Source organism: Otolemur garnettii, unplaced genomic scaffold (assembly GCF_000181295.1).
Source record: "Otolemur garnettii isolate 467f Iridium unplaced genomic scaffold, OtoGar3 scaffold00090, whole genome shotgun sequence".
Lineage (NCBI taxonomy): Eukaryota > Metazoa > Chordata > Mammalia > Primates > Galagidae > Otolemur > Otolemur garnettii.
This window is the reverse complement of record NW_003852485.1, coordinates 6,122,447-6,137,424: the sequence shown is the minus strand read 5'-3', so window position 1 is coordinate 6,137,424 and position 14,978 is coordinate 6,122,447. Positions and strand designations below refer to the sequence as shown.

Below are 14,978 nucleotides of genomic sequence, written 5' to 3'. Positions count from 1 at the left end.
ATGCTAGGACCATACTTTGCGCCCTTCCATTAGTGGCAAGGTGATACCTATTTAATTGTGGGTTCTTGGAAGAAGGACAAATAAAAAAGGAAGGAAGAAAACCCTGATTTGTTGCATTTACCACTTTCCCCGGTGTAAATATTCTTGATGTGGTTGTTTCAAGATGTTAGCATAATGTATCTGGTGGCAAAATTCCCCCCAATTTAATAATTAGATAATTGGTATAAGCTAGCACTGGCATACCATTAGAATTCACATCAAACCGCTCTTCCACAAGACTACATTTTTGTAAACCTATAAGTTCCTTTGGGTTTAAGCCACTTTAGATTGGGTTTTCTTTTTCCATATTGGAGAGTATTAAATAATATAAAGTTAACAGACAATGAGACACTTTCCAATAAGTTGCCCTTTGTCATATTAGACCTACACAGTAACCTCGTAATAGGCAAATTCTCACCAGTTTCCCCATCTTACTTATAGAAGCTGAGTCTTCAGGAAGGTATGAAGTCGGTCTATTCAGGACCTGCTACATAATTTTTCAGACCTCATGCAAAATGAAAATATGTGGTCCTTTGTTCAAAAGTAATTAAGAATTTTAAGGTGGAGACAGCAGAGTGCTAAACCACGTGAGAAGCCCTCCTCAGCATGAGGGCCTGTGCAACTCACTGCACAGGTCACACGTCCACGAGGGTGGCAACTCACTGCACAGGCCCTAGATCCACAAGGGTCTATGTCACTCAGCTGGTAAGCAGCAGCGAAGGCATGTGAATGCCATTCTGTATGCGTCATGGCATGTAGTCCCATATTCTATCACACACTGTCCCTGAAAAGGATCTATCTGTAGGTACATTACTGGTATTTCTATGCAGAATTTCTTATTTAAATTACTAATACTAATGTTTTGTATAGTATTGTTGACTGCTTTCAAGCAAACGCACAATCTATACTTCATTCACTCAAAGATTTCTATTTGTAACAACTATATATTAGATTACAATTATACCCAATCTTAATATCTTATTCATATTATATTTTCTTTAGGTAACATTAGAAAGAAATCTGCAATAAATATATTGAGTACCTTTTTTCACTTTTCAGACAAAGCCAGAAAAAGAATATACTATTTTGCATATTAGATTTTTAATCATCTGCCTGTTATACTTACCCTGCCCCCTGCCATACATAATACCCATTTGCTTCATTTTTTTTTAAACTTTAGGCAACTCTATATATCCTGGGGATTTAAAACATATTCACTTTTATTTCTCACTACAAAATTTCAGATATACTGTAGTTACTTCCTTCCTCATAGAAAACATGGGCTTAAGTAAAGCTGTTTACAGCACAGTTATTATTTTCAAAATGCAGAGCTCAGTTTAGCAAGTTTTATTATTGAGTTCTCATATTCAAAAACAATTATATCTCATTACAATATTTTATGATATATGATAATGAAGTAATGAAGTGGGAAAAAATACATGTAAGATAACATTTAGAAGTTGTATTATCCATTTTTATGTAACATCTGTGATCTACTGCTCAATTTTTGATGATTTTAAAAAGAAAGTTCCCCACCACAAAAAGCAGCTAAAAAATGCTTCAAATTTAATCTATGCAAACAACCAGCAGGTAGTGTATCATGAATTATAACCTAGAAGCAGGGGCTTAATATAAACATTGTTCTCAGCATTTCTATTTTCTTGTTGACTAACTTAGGCTATTTAATTTTCATTTATTTCTAAAATATTAGAAGCTGAAATGTGGCAGCATGGTTCTCTCAAAATGTGGCAGAATGCTCCAAGTAAATCAATATATTGATATATTTTAATGATGATATTCTCAAACATTTTGGAACTAGAGTTTTTGTTAGTGAATAATGAAAACAAATGTACCACCAAAGAAGACACATTTCTACCTTGGAAGAGAAATGAGAGCATTTCAACCATGTATTATTAACCCATCACCCAGAGTGGGGTTACCTGCTCAGATCTGTTCTGTTGTTGGTATTGGTATTGAGCAAAAGCATTCTGGGAAGAAGTAATTTCATCCTCAAAGTGTTTCTTCACCTTGGCCAAACCACCCGGCACTGTGCACATTTCTGATTCTTCCATCATCTGGATGATTTAAGAAAAAAGACATCAGTGGCAATTGCAATAACAACAAAAATAAACAAATGGAACTTAATTAAACTGAAAAGCTTCTACACAGTAAAGGACAAAACAAGTAAAGCAGATTGATAACCTTCAGAATGGGAAAAGATATTTGCATGTGATGAATCTGACAAAGGGTTGGTAACTATTATCTAGAGAACTCAAATTAGCCAACAAAAAAAGAGCAAACAATCCCATCTATCACAAGGCAAGAGACATGAACAGAACCAACTCTGAGGAAGACAGACAAATCTCCAACAAACATGAAAAAAATGCTCATCATCCGTAATGTCCCTAATCATCAGAGAAATGCAAATCAAAGCCACCCTGAGATATCACCTAACCTCAGTAAAAATAGCCCACATCACAAAGTCCCAAAGTTGCAAATGCTGCCCAGGTGTGAAGAGAAGGGAACACTTTTATATTGTTGGTGGGATTGCAAACTTATATAGCCTCTTTGGAAAGAAGTTTGGAGAATCCTCAAAGAACTCAAATTAGACCTTCCATTTGACCCCATGATCCCATTACTATGCATCTACCCAGAAGAAAAAAAAAATCATTTTACCATAAGGACACTTGCACTAGATTGTTCATTGCAGCTCAATTTATAGTTACCAAAATGTGGAAACAACCTAAATGCCCACTGACCCAGGAATATATTAACAAATAGTGGTATATGATACCATGGAATACTATTCATCCATAAAAAGATGGATACTATACAGCTTTTATATTAACCTGGATGGAGCTGAAATACATTCTTAGTAAAGTATCACAAGACTGGAAAAGTAAGTATCCAATGTACTCAATGCTCATATGAAACCAGATGATCTAATACATGTTCACATAAAAGAAAAGCTCAATTCAATTCAAGTTAGGGGGAGGGAGAAGGAAGGAGGGGTAACAAGGGAGGGGGAGAGGGGCAGAGGGAGAGGGACTGGCGTGCTTCCACTTAATGGGCACCATGTAACGGTACATGGCACACCTCTTGGGTGTGAGACAACACAACTACAAGAGGGACTCTCTAACAAATACCAACACTGTAACCTAGGTATTTGTGCCCTTATATTAACCTGAAATTAAAATTAAATAAATCCCTGCCCCCCTCCCAAAAAAAAGAAAAGAAAAAAGAATATTGAGCTTTACAGCTACACCACATGGGAATCTCAAAACAATTTTTTAAAGTAGTTGATAATTATTGAGAGGCAAAATATTAAAAAATATTAAAATACACAATCATTTAAGTAGGCCTTTACTGAAAATCTTAGTAAAAACAGTCACGTCATGTTGTTTTAGCATTTATCAGTCTTTTGATGTGAAATCAGAAGAATCTTCAAAGTATTATGTTAATTTATCTTATCTCAAATATATTTTGATTTTTGCATATTAGACCTGTTAGAGCAATTAGAACATTAAATTGTTCTCTAACAATACTCAGACTAGTGGATATTAGAATAATTAATTCAATTTTAACCCTCATTCAGGTTGTCACTAAAATCTCAAATGTCAATATAGACAAACAAATTATCAAGAATAATTATTAAAATAATTTCACTCACTCTAAATTTTTCAAAAATCATTAAGGATGAACAAAATAAAGAGCCTCATATTATTCCTTGTGCACACTTATTAATAACAGTGATAATATCAGCTAATTAAGGCATAGTTAAGGATTAATAATTTGGTGCACCATATAAATTCTGTCATTAAATGCTTCTCCATATTCTACGAGATATAGACGTCTATTATCCACATTTTAAAATATGGAAATTGACGTGTAGAGAAGTACAGCAGTTGTTGAGTTCTCACAGCTAGGACTTGAGTGTTGGCATCAGAATCTGAATTCACATCTGTCTTATCTTAATTGGTAGTCTCAAAGAATAGACAACGTAACAGAAGTTCTGCCCTCCCAGGATCCGCACACTCCAGGCCTCAGCTCAGTGCATTGGCAGGGCAGAATCAAGGGGCTTTGATGGTAGACGGCTTCTAGTCTATCCTTGCCATATTACAGATAGAAAAACCAATTTCAGTCTATATCACTGGAAGCAACCTGAAAAGCATGGAGGAATCCTGTCAGAACTTACACACACACATAGTTGAGGGCATTGGTTGTGAGGATTCATCACTCTCCAGGGCCTAGCAGGCACTCAAGCCCAGTTGGAATGACAACTCACAACCAACCAGCCCCCACACCAGCTTCCCCTCTTCCAGGAAGTAGCTAGGTCTGCTTGTGACTGGGAGGAGACTCAGCGACACTTCAAATCAGAACAGGTCTCCTGAGGTCTGGGCCAGTCTTTTGACATAACCCTCAAAGCCTTAAGATCTAGAAAGTATCTGGAAGCCCGGGAACTGAGGTTCCCACACAATGGACTGGTGACTTCGGGGTCCTGGAATCTTGACCCAAATATGTTATATAGTTTTTTAAACAGAGATTAAAAATACAGTATTTTGGATTTCTCCTATTCCAGAATATTGCAGACTCACTTAATATTTAGGATTATCTGAATTACTAGCCAATACTCCAGTGGTGGCTTTATCAAGTTAATAATGTTTCCCACTTCTGTAGACTATCATATAGAGTATTTCAGGATATGCACATTGGCTCTATGGGAAGAAGAGATAAGAGCATACACTTCTATGTACTGGATATACTGTATATTATATTATATTTTGCAACAAACTTTGAATGTAAATCCAAATCACTGCCAGTTGATGTGTGTTAAGTTCATTAAAAAGTACAGCATCCCTGTTGAAATTGAAGATAGAGTAAAATAGCAAAAGGATATCTTTTTTTTTTTTTTTTTTTGAGATGGAGCCTCAAGCTGTCCCCCTGGGTAGAGTGCTGTGGCATCACAGCTCACAGCAACCTCCAACTCCTGGGCTCAAGCGAGTCTCCTGCCTCCACCTCCCAAGTAGCTGGGACCACAGGCGCCTGCCACAATGCCTGGCTATTTTTTTGGTTGCAGCCATCATTGTTGTTTGGCGGGCCCAGGCTCAAACCCACTACCTTAGGTGTATGTGGCTGGCGCCTTAGACACTTGAGCCACAGGCGCTGAGCCACAAAAGGATATCTTAAGGCCACAATATTTCTTTTTCCACGTCTCCTATTTAAATCATGTAAGTGGCTTTACTAGATCATATGTAGATAATAAATAAGTATTAAATTATATAAATTGGAGTAATCATTGTTAATAAGACCTTTATTGTTTCAAGAAGCTATACACAATATCTAAATCATATGCAGATTAATCTGATAAATCTCAGTAATTATGCTGATGACTGGATGCTCTTCTACTAAGCACATTTTCATAAAACTTCGTTCCTATAATGGACAGGTTGCCTCTCATCTACCAACTGGATTAAAAAACAGACATACTCATTGGACTTTGGAATCATATCGTGTGGCTGACACTTTTAAACAGTAGTACTAACACTACCCTACCAACCCTACTGCTGCTACATGTATTACACTCCTGCAGCTGCTCACCCACCTGAATGAGGCCAAAGCTCTGACATGTGGTTTAGTGGTAGTGGCAAGGTTCCCTAGCTCAGCTACACTTGGAAATGAGAGTTTCTACATGAGACTTGGCAGGACTTGTTTAAGAAGCAGTCTGTGTCTCCACACTGGACTGATCCTTCTCTGCTTACATGGGGATCATTCTTGTGACTTTTGCCTTATTTACACCATGTTCTAAGTATCCCATGTAATTCATATTGTTATAAATGACTACAAAGCTGAAAATTGCTTTATGTTGTACCTTTTTGTGTTTATTAATATTCTGTGTTTCTTATTTATTCTTTGGCTTGGAAATAGAATTTAAAATCTAATGAGTAAGTCAATAATAAGAAGTTAATTTGAATACCTAACACTTAAACCTTCATAGATATATTACATAGTCATCTTTTTATTTTTCAAATAACTGTCCTTGGGTTATAGGGCATAAGAGAAAAAAAAGTGTCAGGACTTGGACAGATGGTGATTTGAATCTTAATCCTAACATTAAAACCTTGGACTAGATCTTCTGAACCTCAATATTCTTTCTTATCAGTTGGATACAGTGATATATTTCTCACAGTTTATTGTAAGTGATAAAGAAGATAAACGGAATAAGGAAGATTGCACAGCACAGAATCTAGCATCCTAATGCATTGCCCAACAAGTGTTACTGCCACTCTCTCTTTAGGGGTCTTCTACAGAGCACTGCTTCTTCACAGACAGAACTTTCATTTAGATCCAACCAAATGCCATCTGACTAAGCCTAAGACAAAGAGAAACTGACCATTGTTAGCTATCTAAAAGTGACTGAAATGTAGTGGATTCAGTTTGGGTCTGGATTTGCAAATTTAAGACTTCCAGATTTTGCAATTAAAATATTTGGGCTAATTGTGCAAATAAAGATTTGGTCACAAGCACCTCACATGAAGTTTTTGTTTGTTTTTTAAATTGAACAAGTATTTAATCCACCTTGCAAAACAAGAAAATTATTTTGCTTTCCTTTGGATATTTATCAGAATTCTGCTGAAATAACGTATAGGCTCTTCTTTCTCACAATATTTGAGGCCACGCAAATAGGAGGCTACTTGTAGGCCAAAATACTTTCCTGTACAAGAGAGGAAGTTAAATCTAATTAAAAGAGTTCTGGGGTTAAGAAACTAGCATGGCTCTCTTACTACCTAATTTTATAATATACCGTCAGTCACTCTCCCTTAATTTACTTGTCTGTAAAATGGGCATGAAAGAGGATTATTAAATTATTTATATGTATGTTATTTTCAGATTAATCTTAGATTAAAATTACAAAATTCTTAATCAAAATTAAACTTTTAACTTTTTATTAAATTATGGAATAATTTAGTTTACCTATGTGTCCACGGGAAACATTCTTTTAATACATTATAAATAAAATCATATCCTGATACCAATTTGTTTCATTCTCATAGTGTCTGGGAGGATCAAAGGATTCTTAAATAAAAGATTATTTACTAAATCACTAGTCTTTAGGTATTTTCAAACTTCACTGTGTCCTCATAAATCATTTTAATAATTTAGAATATTAATTTATAGAAAAGTTCCCTAACGGTCCAGCAGGCGGTGCTATCTAAGAAGACTGGCAGGAGGCCCCTCAGTGCTACTACTGGTTTGGGAAGTGATCTAGCTACTTATTCCACTTCTGTACATTCATTCCAAATCTATGCAGTGCCTAAAATGTATTTTAATGACTGTGTAAAAAGTTAAATGTCATCTAGAATTGCAATATTGTTAATGAGTTTGGCACAGCCAGCCTTGTCTCTTAAATAATTTGTAAAGAAGAATGTTAAGAGTGGCTATTTTAATATACCACCCACTTTGGCTAATCTCTCTCTCTTTCTCTTTCACAACTTGACTAATTTGGAGATTATAATTATAAAAGAATATTCTGATGTTCCATTATGGTGGAGGCCACAGAATATAGAACCCAGCAGTTTCTTTTGAATATGACTTTATTATACATTGGCTCTAAAAATTGGTGGTCTTACTGAATCCTGCAGTTTCCTATAATCATAATTGGTTTAGCAGAGTGCCTACATTGCTAATCTCTCTCATTTTTATGTTGATTAAGCCTACCCTAATGGATTTAGTGCATACAGAGAAATGAGAAAAGCAAAAGAAATTATACTTCCAGTGAATTTAAATGAACCATATGTGAGACCAAGAAGGGCAGCGCGCAAACCCACATTATTAAAGTTTTAAATTAATTCCCAACCTTCCTGAGGAGAATAGCTATAGTTTAAGTGATAATGATGACAATAATATCATATTTATACAGTGCCTTATGGCTTATACATAAATTAGCTCTCCCATTCCTCACCAAGACCCTATGTAGCAAATGATTATTCCCATTTTTCAGTTTGGAAACCGAAGCTCGGAAAGGGGTTACGACAGCAGCTCAAGTTCACATAACTAATAAGGAGCACAGCTGAAGCTTAAATTCAGACGGTCGGAATTTGTTTCACACTACTTTGTGCTCTTTCTACTAGAACCGCTTCCTGAGCGTTCTTGCATTAAGGAGAGAATTTGGTCATACAGTGAGCCTATCGCCTAATGCCGAATCATTAGGAGCAGCTTACATTTGCAGAGAAGCTGCGGCAGTCACCCCTGGAAACGGCTTCCTGGTATCTTGCCATTCGCTCCTTCAGAGACACAACCTCTTGGAGGTCTGATAGGCCCTCGCCCTGAGCAGGACTGTCTTCTGAAAATCCACTTGCAGGTGTATTAGGGCCGACAGTCACTGAAAGCAAATGCAGAATGCTCAGCTATGTCTCAGGCTTTGAAAAGAGAATAACATCACCTTATGAACAGTGAAGACATTTAAAACATTTGATCTGGTAAAACAGACAGTTTAACACGTCTCAGTATTTTCAGTGTTTCATGGTTACCCTCTGTTCTTCAAACCTTTAATAAGAAAAGTTTAGCGATGTCTATATAGGAGCATCTGCTTATGTAAACGTGAGAAAATGTGTCTTCCCTCCTACTCCTGCAACTATTCTGAAGAGAAAGAGTCATTTATTAATAGATAGTTAATGTTAATAGCTAACATCCCGCAAGCGCTGACTATGTGTTGGAGTTACGCTAATGCTAGGAGGGCATCATCTCAGTTACTTCTCTAACAACTTTGTGAAGGGGGTGCTAGTATTTTCTAAAATTTGTACATAAGAAAACAAAGATTCGTGGCAGTTAGGAAACTTTCCCGGGATCACACAAATGATAGGTGAAATCTTTGAATATGGCTTGACTAAATCTTTAGCAAGTCTAAGTAAAAATTGCCCTTTGCTTTATTCCTCACACCTTCAACCCCCAACCAGATACATATACATTTGGCTACAATAAGCTATTGGAATTGTGGACTGTGGATTTTATCCTTATTCACAGAAGCAGAGATTACATAAGAAAGAAAGAATGCGTTATTAGAAACAGTTGTGTTAGTCACCCATTTCAATGATCCTGATACTTTCCTATTTAAACCAGGTACCTGGCGAAAATGTAAGGTAGAAGAAATCACATATCTGGAAACAGAGTAAAAGACTGATTATATGATTACAGAATAACAGTCGCTAGAAACAGAGAGAACTTACAGATCATCTGGTGTAACCCAGTCTAATCAAGGCTTTTTAGACATAAGAAAACATATGCCTAATATATTTTTTTATGTCTAGGAAACATGAGGACCTTCCATGGCTATATTATTCTCCACGGTATTTAGCTTATATGTGCTAGAACTGGTCATAAAACTAGTTTTTTGTTTGTTTGTTTGTTTTGTTTAATGTAGTGTTCTTTTCTTGATGGTTTACTATTCACTTTTAGGGACGCCTTCTGGGACCCATCAGGGCATGATATGGGGGTGTGTGTGTGTGTGTTTGAATATTTACTCGTGGGGCTGGTGGTTTCTGGAGCTCTCGGGATAAGGCACTTCAAAGAGTACTTTATTACTTAGGTGGGTTGGATTTAATCACCGTGAATCACTAGAGAACCTCAGGCAATAGCCAGCCAAGCTGTTCCTTTTCCTCTGTGTTCTTCTTCCTTCTTCCTCAGATTTCAGTCCCCACATTGAACCATCTTATTGAAATTTTTTGCTTTTCCTAATTATGGCCTTCAAGGTTTATGTATACAACAGCAGTGGAGAACAACTTCTGTGACCCAGAAAACATAAAAAATAATTTGCATTTTGATTTTCTCCCTGAGTATGTGGTTTCCATAGAGAGTTCTTATTCAGATAAACATTTTCATGTAGTCTCATTAAAATTAAACATGCTATTAAAAAGATACAACATATAAAGGAATAAGACATTGCATTCTATGAACTCAATGATTGTCCAACACCAATATGTTCTCACCAAATATATTATCTTTGAAATTCACCTGTCATCCAAAACCTAATATCCATACAAAAGTACACTCTTCCAATTGATTCTGATAAAAATAGATTCCCACAGATCACTGAAAGTCTTTCACATGCAGAAGGAATAAAATATCTTTATTTTCCCTTGTGGATTATCCATGTGCATAGATGAATTCAGTGTATAGTCAGCTGTACTGTTCTTACTTTGTTAGTAATGAACACTACATAAATTTTACTTAATATGATCCCCTGAAATTTTTTCTTCATTAAAATATAAATTTTATTTTGTTCATTGCTCATGAAAGATATCATAATTTTATTAATCTTAATGGAAAGTCAGCTTATTTTTGCTAAAATTTACAGATACTATTTGCTTTTCAAATATTTGGCTTTTATCATGTTCTGAAATGTCCCAAATTACTGTTCAGGAAATCAGTGGCCAGAATGTTAAGAGATTTGAATTACATGGCTTCATGCCCTTTTAGGCTAGTCACATAAAAGACATTACATTTCTTCTTACTTTGCTTCTGTCTGTCTGTCTCTGTTTCTCTCTCTCTACCTTTTGCCCCACCAATAACTACACATGCAGGTAGGGTCATAGAGTAGAAAAATTACTTTGATCCAATAAGCTACATCCACATTGTTTTCTCACCTTCTAAATCAATGCCTATCAATTTCTGCATCTGAAAAACAAGATGATGCTTCCTGCCCAGTCTACTACAATGCAATGCACCTCCCTGCTTCTATCTTTGTGCTGATAACACGTAAGGTAAATTTTTAGGGTTGATAAGACAGTCCCTTCTTTAGGGATGTGTGAAGAAGACAATGGAAATGTGAGGTGCTGACCTCATAATACTGTGTTTCAAAACACTTGGATGGTTCTACAAGGTCAAAGAATGGTCCTGGTATAAAAGGAGAGAGGGAGGCCAATGGAAGGGAACAGAAAAACCCAGAAATAAAGTCATATGCCTACAACCAAGTCAACTTATCTTAGGCAAAGGGAAAAAATCATATGCTAGGGAAAGGGTGCTGTTCATAATTCAATAAATTATGCTGAGAAAATCACACATGCAGAGGAATGAAACTGGATTCCTATCTCTCACTATGTCCAACAATTAATTCAAGATGGATTAAAGACTTATATGTAAGATCAGAAACAATAAAAATTCTAGAGAAAACATGAGTTAAACTCTCTGGACACTGGCCTAAACAATGACCTCAAATGCAAATGTGGCAAAGATAAAAATAAACAAATGGAACTAAATTAAACTAAAAAGCTTCTGCAAAGCCAAAGAAATAATCAACAGAGTAAACACACACCTAAAGTATGGGATAAAATATTTACAAACTATTTACATACTAAGTGTCTGACAAAGGACTGATATCCAAAATCTACAAGAAATTCAAACAACTCAGTAAGAAAAAGAGCATATAACCCCATTAAAAAATGGCCAAATGACATGAACAGGCATTTTTCAAAAGAAAATAAATGAATGGCCTGCAAGCTAATGAAAAAAAATGTTCCCAAATTGTTAGGGAAATGCAAATTAGAAAACACAAGATATCATCTTACTCTGGTTAGAATGGCCATTACTAAAAAAGCAAAAAACAACAGATGTTGATGTGGATATGATGAAAAGGATACACTTGTACACTGTCAGTGGCAAGATGAATTAGTAAAACCTCCATGGAAATGAGTGTGATGATTTCTCAAAGAGCTAAAGTAGACCTAGCATTTGATTCAGTAATCCCCCTACTGGGTATCTACACAAAGGAAAAGTAATCATTATATTAAATAGATCTGCACTTGTATGTTTATTGCAGTACAATTCACAGTTACAAAGATATGCAGTCAACCAGTCAACCTAAGTGCCTATCAACTGATGAGTCGATAAAGAAAATGTGGTGTATATATACACACCATGGAATGGTGTATAATGAATGAATGAAATAATGAGAAATGAAATTAAATAATAAAGAATGAAATAATGTTTTTTTGGTAGCAATTTGAATGGAACCAGAGGCCATTATCCTAAGTGAAGAAAGTTAGGAACGGAAAAAAAAAAATTACTGTGTGTTCTCACTTATGTGTGGCAGCTGTCCTATAGCTATGCATGACCAGGCAGAATAGTACACATATAATGGACATTCAAAACTCAAAAGGGTGGAGGGTGAGAGAATGGTGAGGGATGAAAAATTATCTATTATGTACAATATGGACTATAATAGAACTTCTGTAAGTTGACCACCCAAGGGACTGTAACAAACAGGTCAACATACAAAGGGGGTCAACATAAGGAACTAGGTATACAGTACTGATACGTGCATGTGGTACATGTCTGGTCTATGAATATTAGGTCAACTTAAGAAGGTGGTCAACTGTGGAGGATCTACTGTATTTGGTTAATGGGTACACTAAAAGCTCACTATACTATATATACATAACAAAACAAACAAAAAGACCAGGCAGAGTGTGCTGGTAAGTCACAAGGAAGCCATCATAGATACCACCTTTAAGAAGGCATGCCCACTTTAGGAGACACGTCAGTAGGCTTGCTATTTTATTCTGCATTATGCAGAAGTCAACTGTTGAGTTCTGAGAAAATTGATTTAGAATAAAATTGCAAAAGTGGTGAACTACATTCTATCAGACCTAAGTATATTATCTATAACCCAGCTTGGATTTATGTGCAGGATATCATACTGATACATATGTCATAGACTCAGAGCCATTAGCAAGAATAAATTTTTCTATAATTCTTAATATTTGCAAATCCCCCAGCTAATAATAAAATTCATCTCTTTCAAACATTCAGCATGCTGCTGCCAAGTCAAATTTGTAATCAATTTGAGCTTTATATATTCTTAGCCTCATTTGAATATTATAAAACCAAAAAATAGATGGAGAATAAAATGAGAGAGCAAGTGTACTGTGGAGTCCTACATTAATTCATAGCTCTTAAAAATACACGAAGAGGAAGGGCAGAGGGATAACAGTAATGGAAGTCTATGCCATGACAGTACAGAGGCCATCTGTGGCGGCCTTCTAGCACATGAACACAGGGACTTGGATTCTGCATCTCAAACTAATCTCTCACTGATCTTATTTACCCAAAATGTCTTATGTTATTGACATACTCTTGCTATCTTCCTCCAAATCAATCCATTCATCTGATTACTGTGCTTTATACATTAACAAAAGCAGATTTGTCATGATAATAAAAAGGATTCGTTCTTGCTCTTTGACTAACTCTTTTCTGAAAACTAGTATTCTCATCGTATACCAGATACTGAAAGAGATCCTTTATCCAGTTGCCTGTTAGGGGAAAAAGACAAAGTTCAACATTGTGGTAGACAAAATATTGGTCCCTCAAACATGTTCATATTATGATTCCCAGAACATCTGAATGTATTACCTTACGTGGAAAAGGGAATTAAAAAAAAAATTATTGTTGGGGATTCATTGAAGGTACAAAAAAAACAGGTTACATTGATTGCATTTGTTAGGAGGCATCCCTCAGAAGGGGATTTTTTAATGATCTGTAAAGTTAAAGATTTTGAGATGGGAGATTAACCTGGATTATCCAAGTAGCTATAGTATAATTACAAGGGTCTTCTTATGTGAAAGAGGGAGGTAGGAGCGTTAGAGTCAGAAAGTAAAAAATGATGATAGGAACAGGCAAGAAAGAAGACAAAGAAAAGAGCGATACAGAGAGAGAGAGTGAGAGAGAGATTTGCAGATTGTACACTGCTGGCTTTGAAGGTACAAGTAAGGTCCATGAAGCAAAGAATATTTCCAGTTTATGGAAGCTGGAAAAGGCAGGAAACAGATTCTCTACTAAAGCTTCTTGAGGGAGCTTGGCCCAGCCAACACCTTAATTTGATCCCAGTGAAGCCCATTCTGGACGTTGGGCCCCCAGAACTGTAATACATTAGGTCAGCACTGTTGTGATCTATTGCATTTGTGGTAATTGGTTACAGCAACTATAGAAAACCAACATAGGCATTCATCTATCTGTCCAGATAAGAAATGGCTGGCTGCACACTAGATACTTCTAAAAGCATATTTAATTTCCAGCTTCCCCAAAGTGCACAGATTTGTATTCGCAAAGCGCTGTATGATAGAGCCATCTTTGAAGTTACTTTTCCTGCCCCCAAAGAAGAAACATCCGCCTATCTACAGATAAAACTTAGTTTAACTGTCCATTTAGAGTCTCATCTTTCTGAGTAACAGGACTGCCATTTCTAATTGCACTAACTTCTTTTTCCTCTGTTTTCTGTAAGTCCTCTCACCTCACAGGAAGAATTTTTGACACTCTAGTAGTTATGAATGAACAGAATTTCATCAGAAATTAGATTATCATTAGTATAAAAATATTGCTAGTTTGGGCATATTTGAAAACCTAATCATACTACTATTAAACATTTTTAAATTAATTGCTTAGTTTAGGGAATTGGCCAGTTAAAAAATCAATAATTGAATAAAATGACTTAAATTTCACTGTAATGGTCAAATAAATTAAAATCATTAAACACCCATAGATGATGCATATTTTTACAGCATAAGTCTCTTGTTGGACATTTCCCTAATATAATCAGACTTATATTACATTAATATAATGATAGCTATTCTTAATGAAAATCTATTATATGTTATTTTACACGAATTATCCCATTAAATCTCGTAACAACTATATCTGATGGGTGGCTTGTTCTTGTTTTACTGATGAGAAAGTAATACTCAAAAAATAATAACATATAGTAAGTGCTTGAACGTGGAATTGAGTTCAAATATTTCTGTGTACAAAGTTTTCAATTTTACACAATCTCTTGGGTACTTATATTTTCATTAAAATTTAACATTTTATTAGGTATATTCCCAGAAGACCAAAAATCACATTACAACAAAGATATTTGTATCAGAATGTTTATTGCAGCCCAATTCATAATT

At 35.6% G+C, this 14,978-nt stretch overlaps 1 protein-coding gene across 1 annotated transcript in view; it reads right to left on the bottom strand.

Moving 5' to 3' along the window:
* The window catches only part of XIRP2 (xin actin binding repeat containing 2), a 313,100-nt gene that overhangs the window by 35,215 nt on the left and 262,907 nt on the right, over positions 1–14,978 (bottom strand). Inside the window, exons 3-4 of the mRNA XM_012808454.2 lie at positions 8,259–8,419; positions 1,980–2,114 (exon numbers count right to left, since the gene is read on the bottom strand). Coding sequence (XP_012663908.1) covers positions 1,980–2,114; positions 8,259–8,419 — 296 coding nt within the window. The remainder of the gene's footprint in view (positions 1–1,979; positions 2,115–8,258; positions 8,420–14,978) is intronic.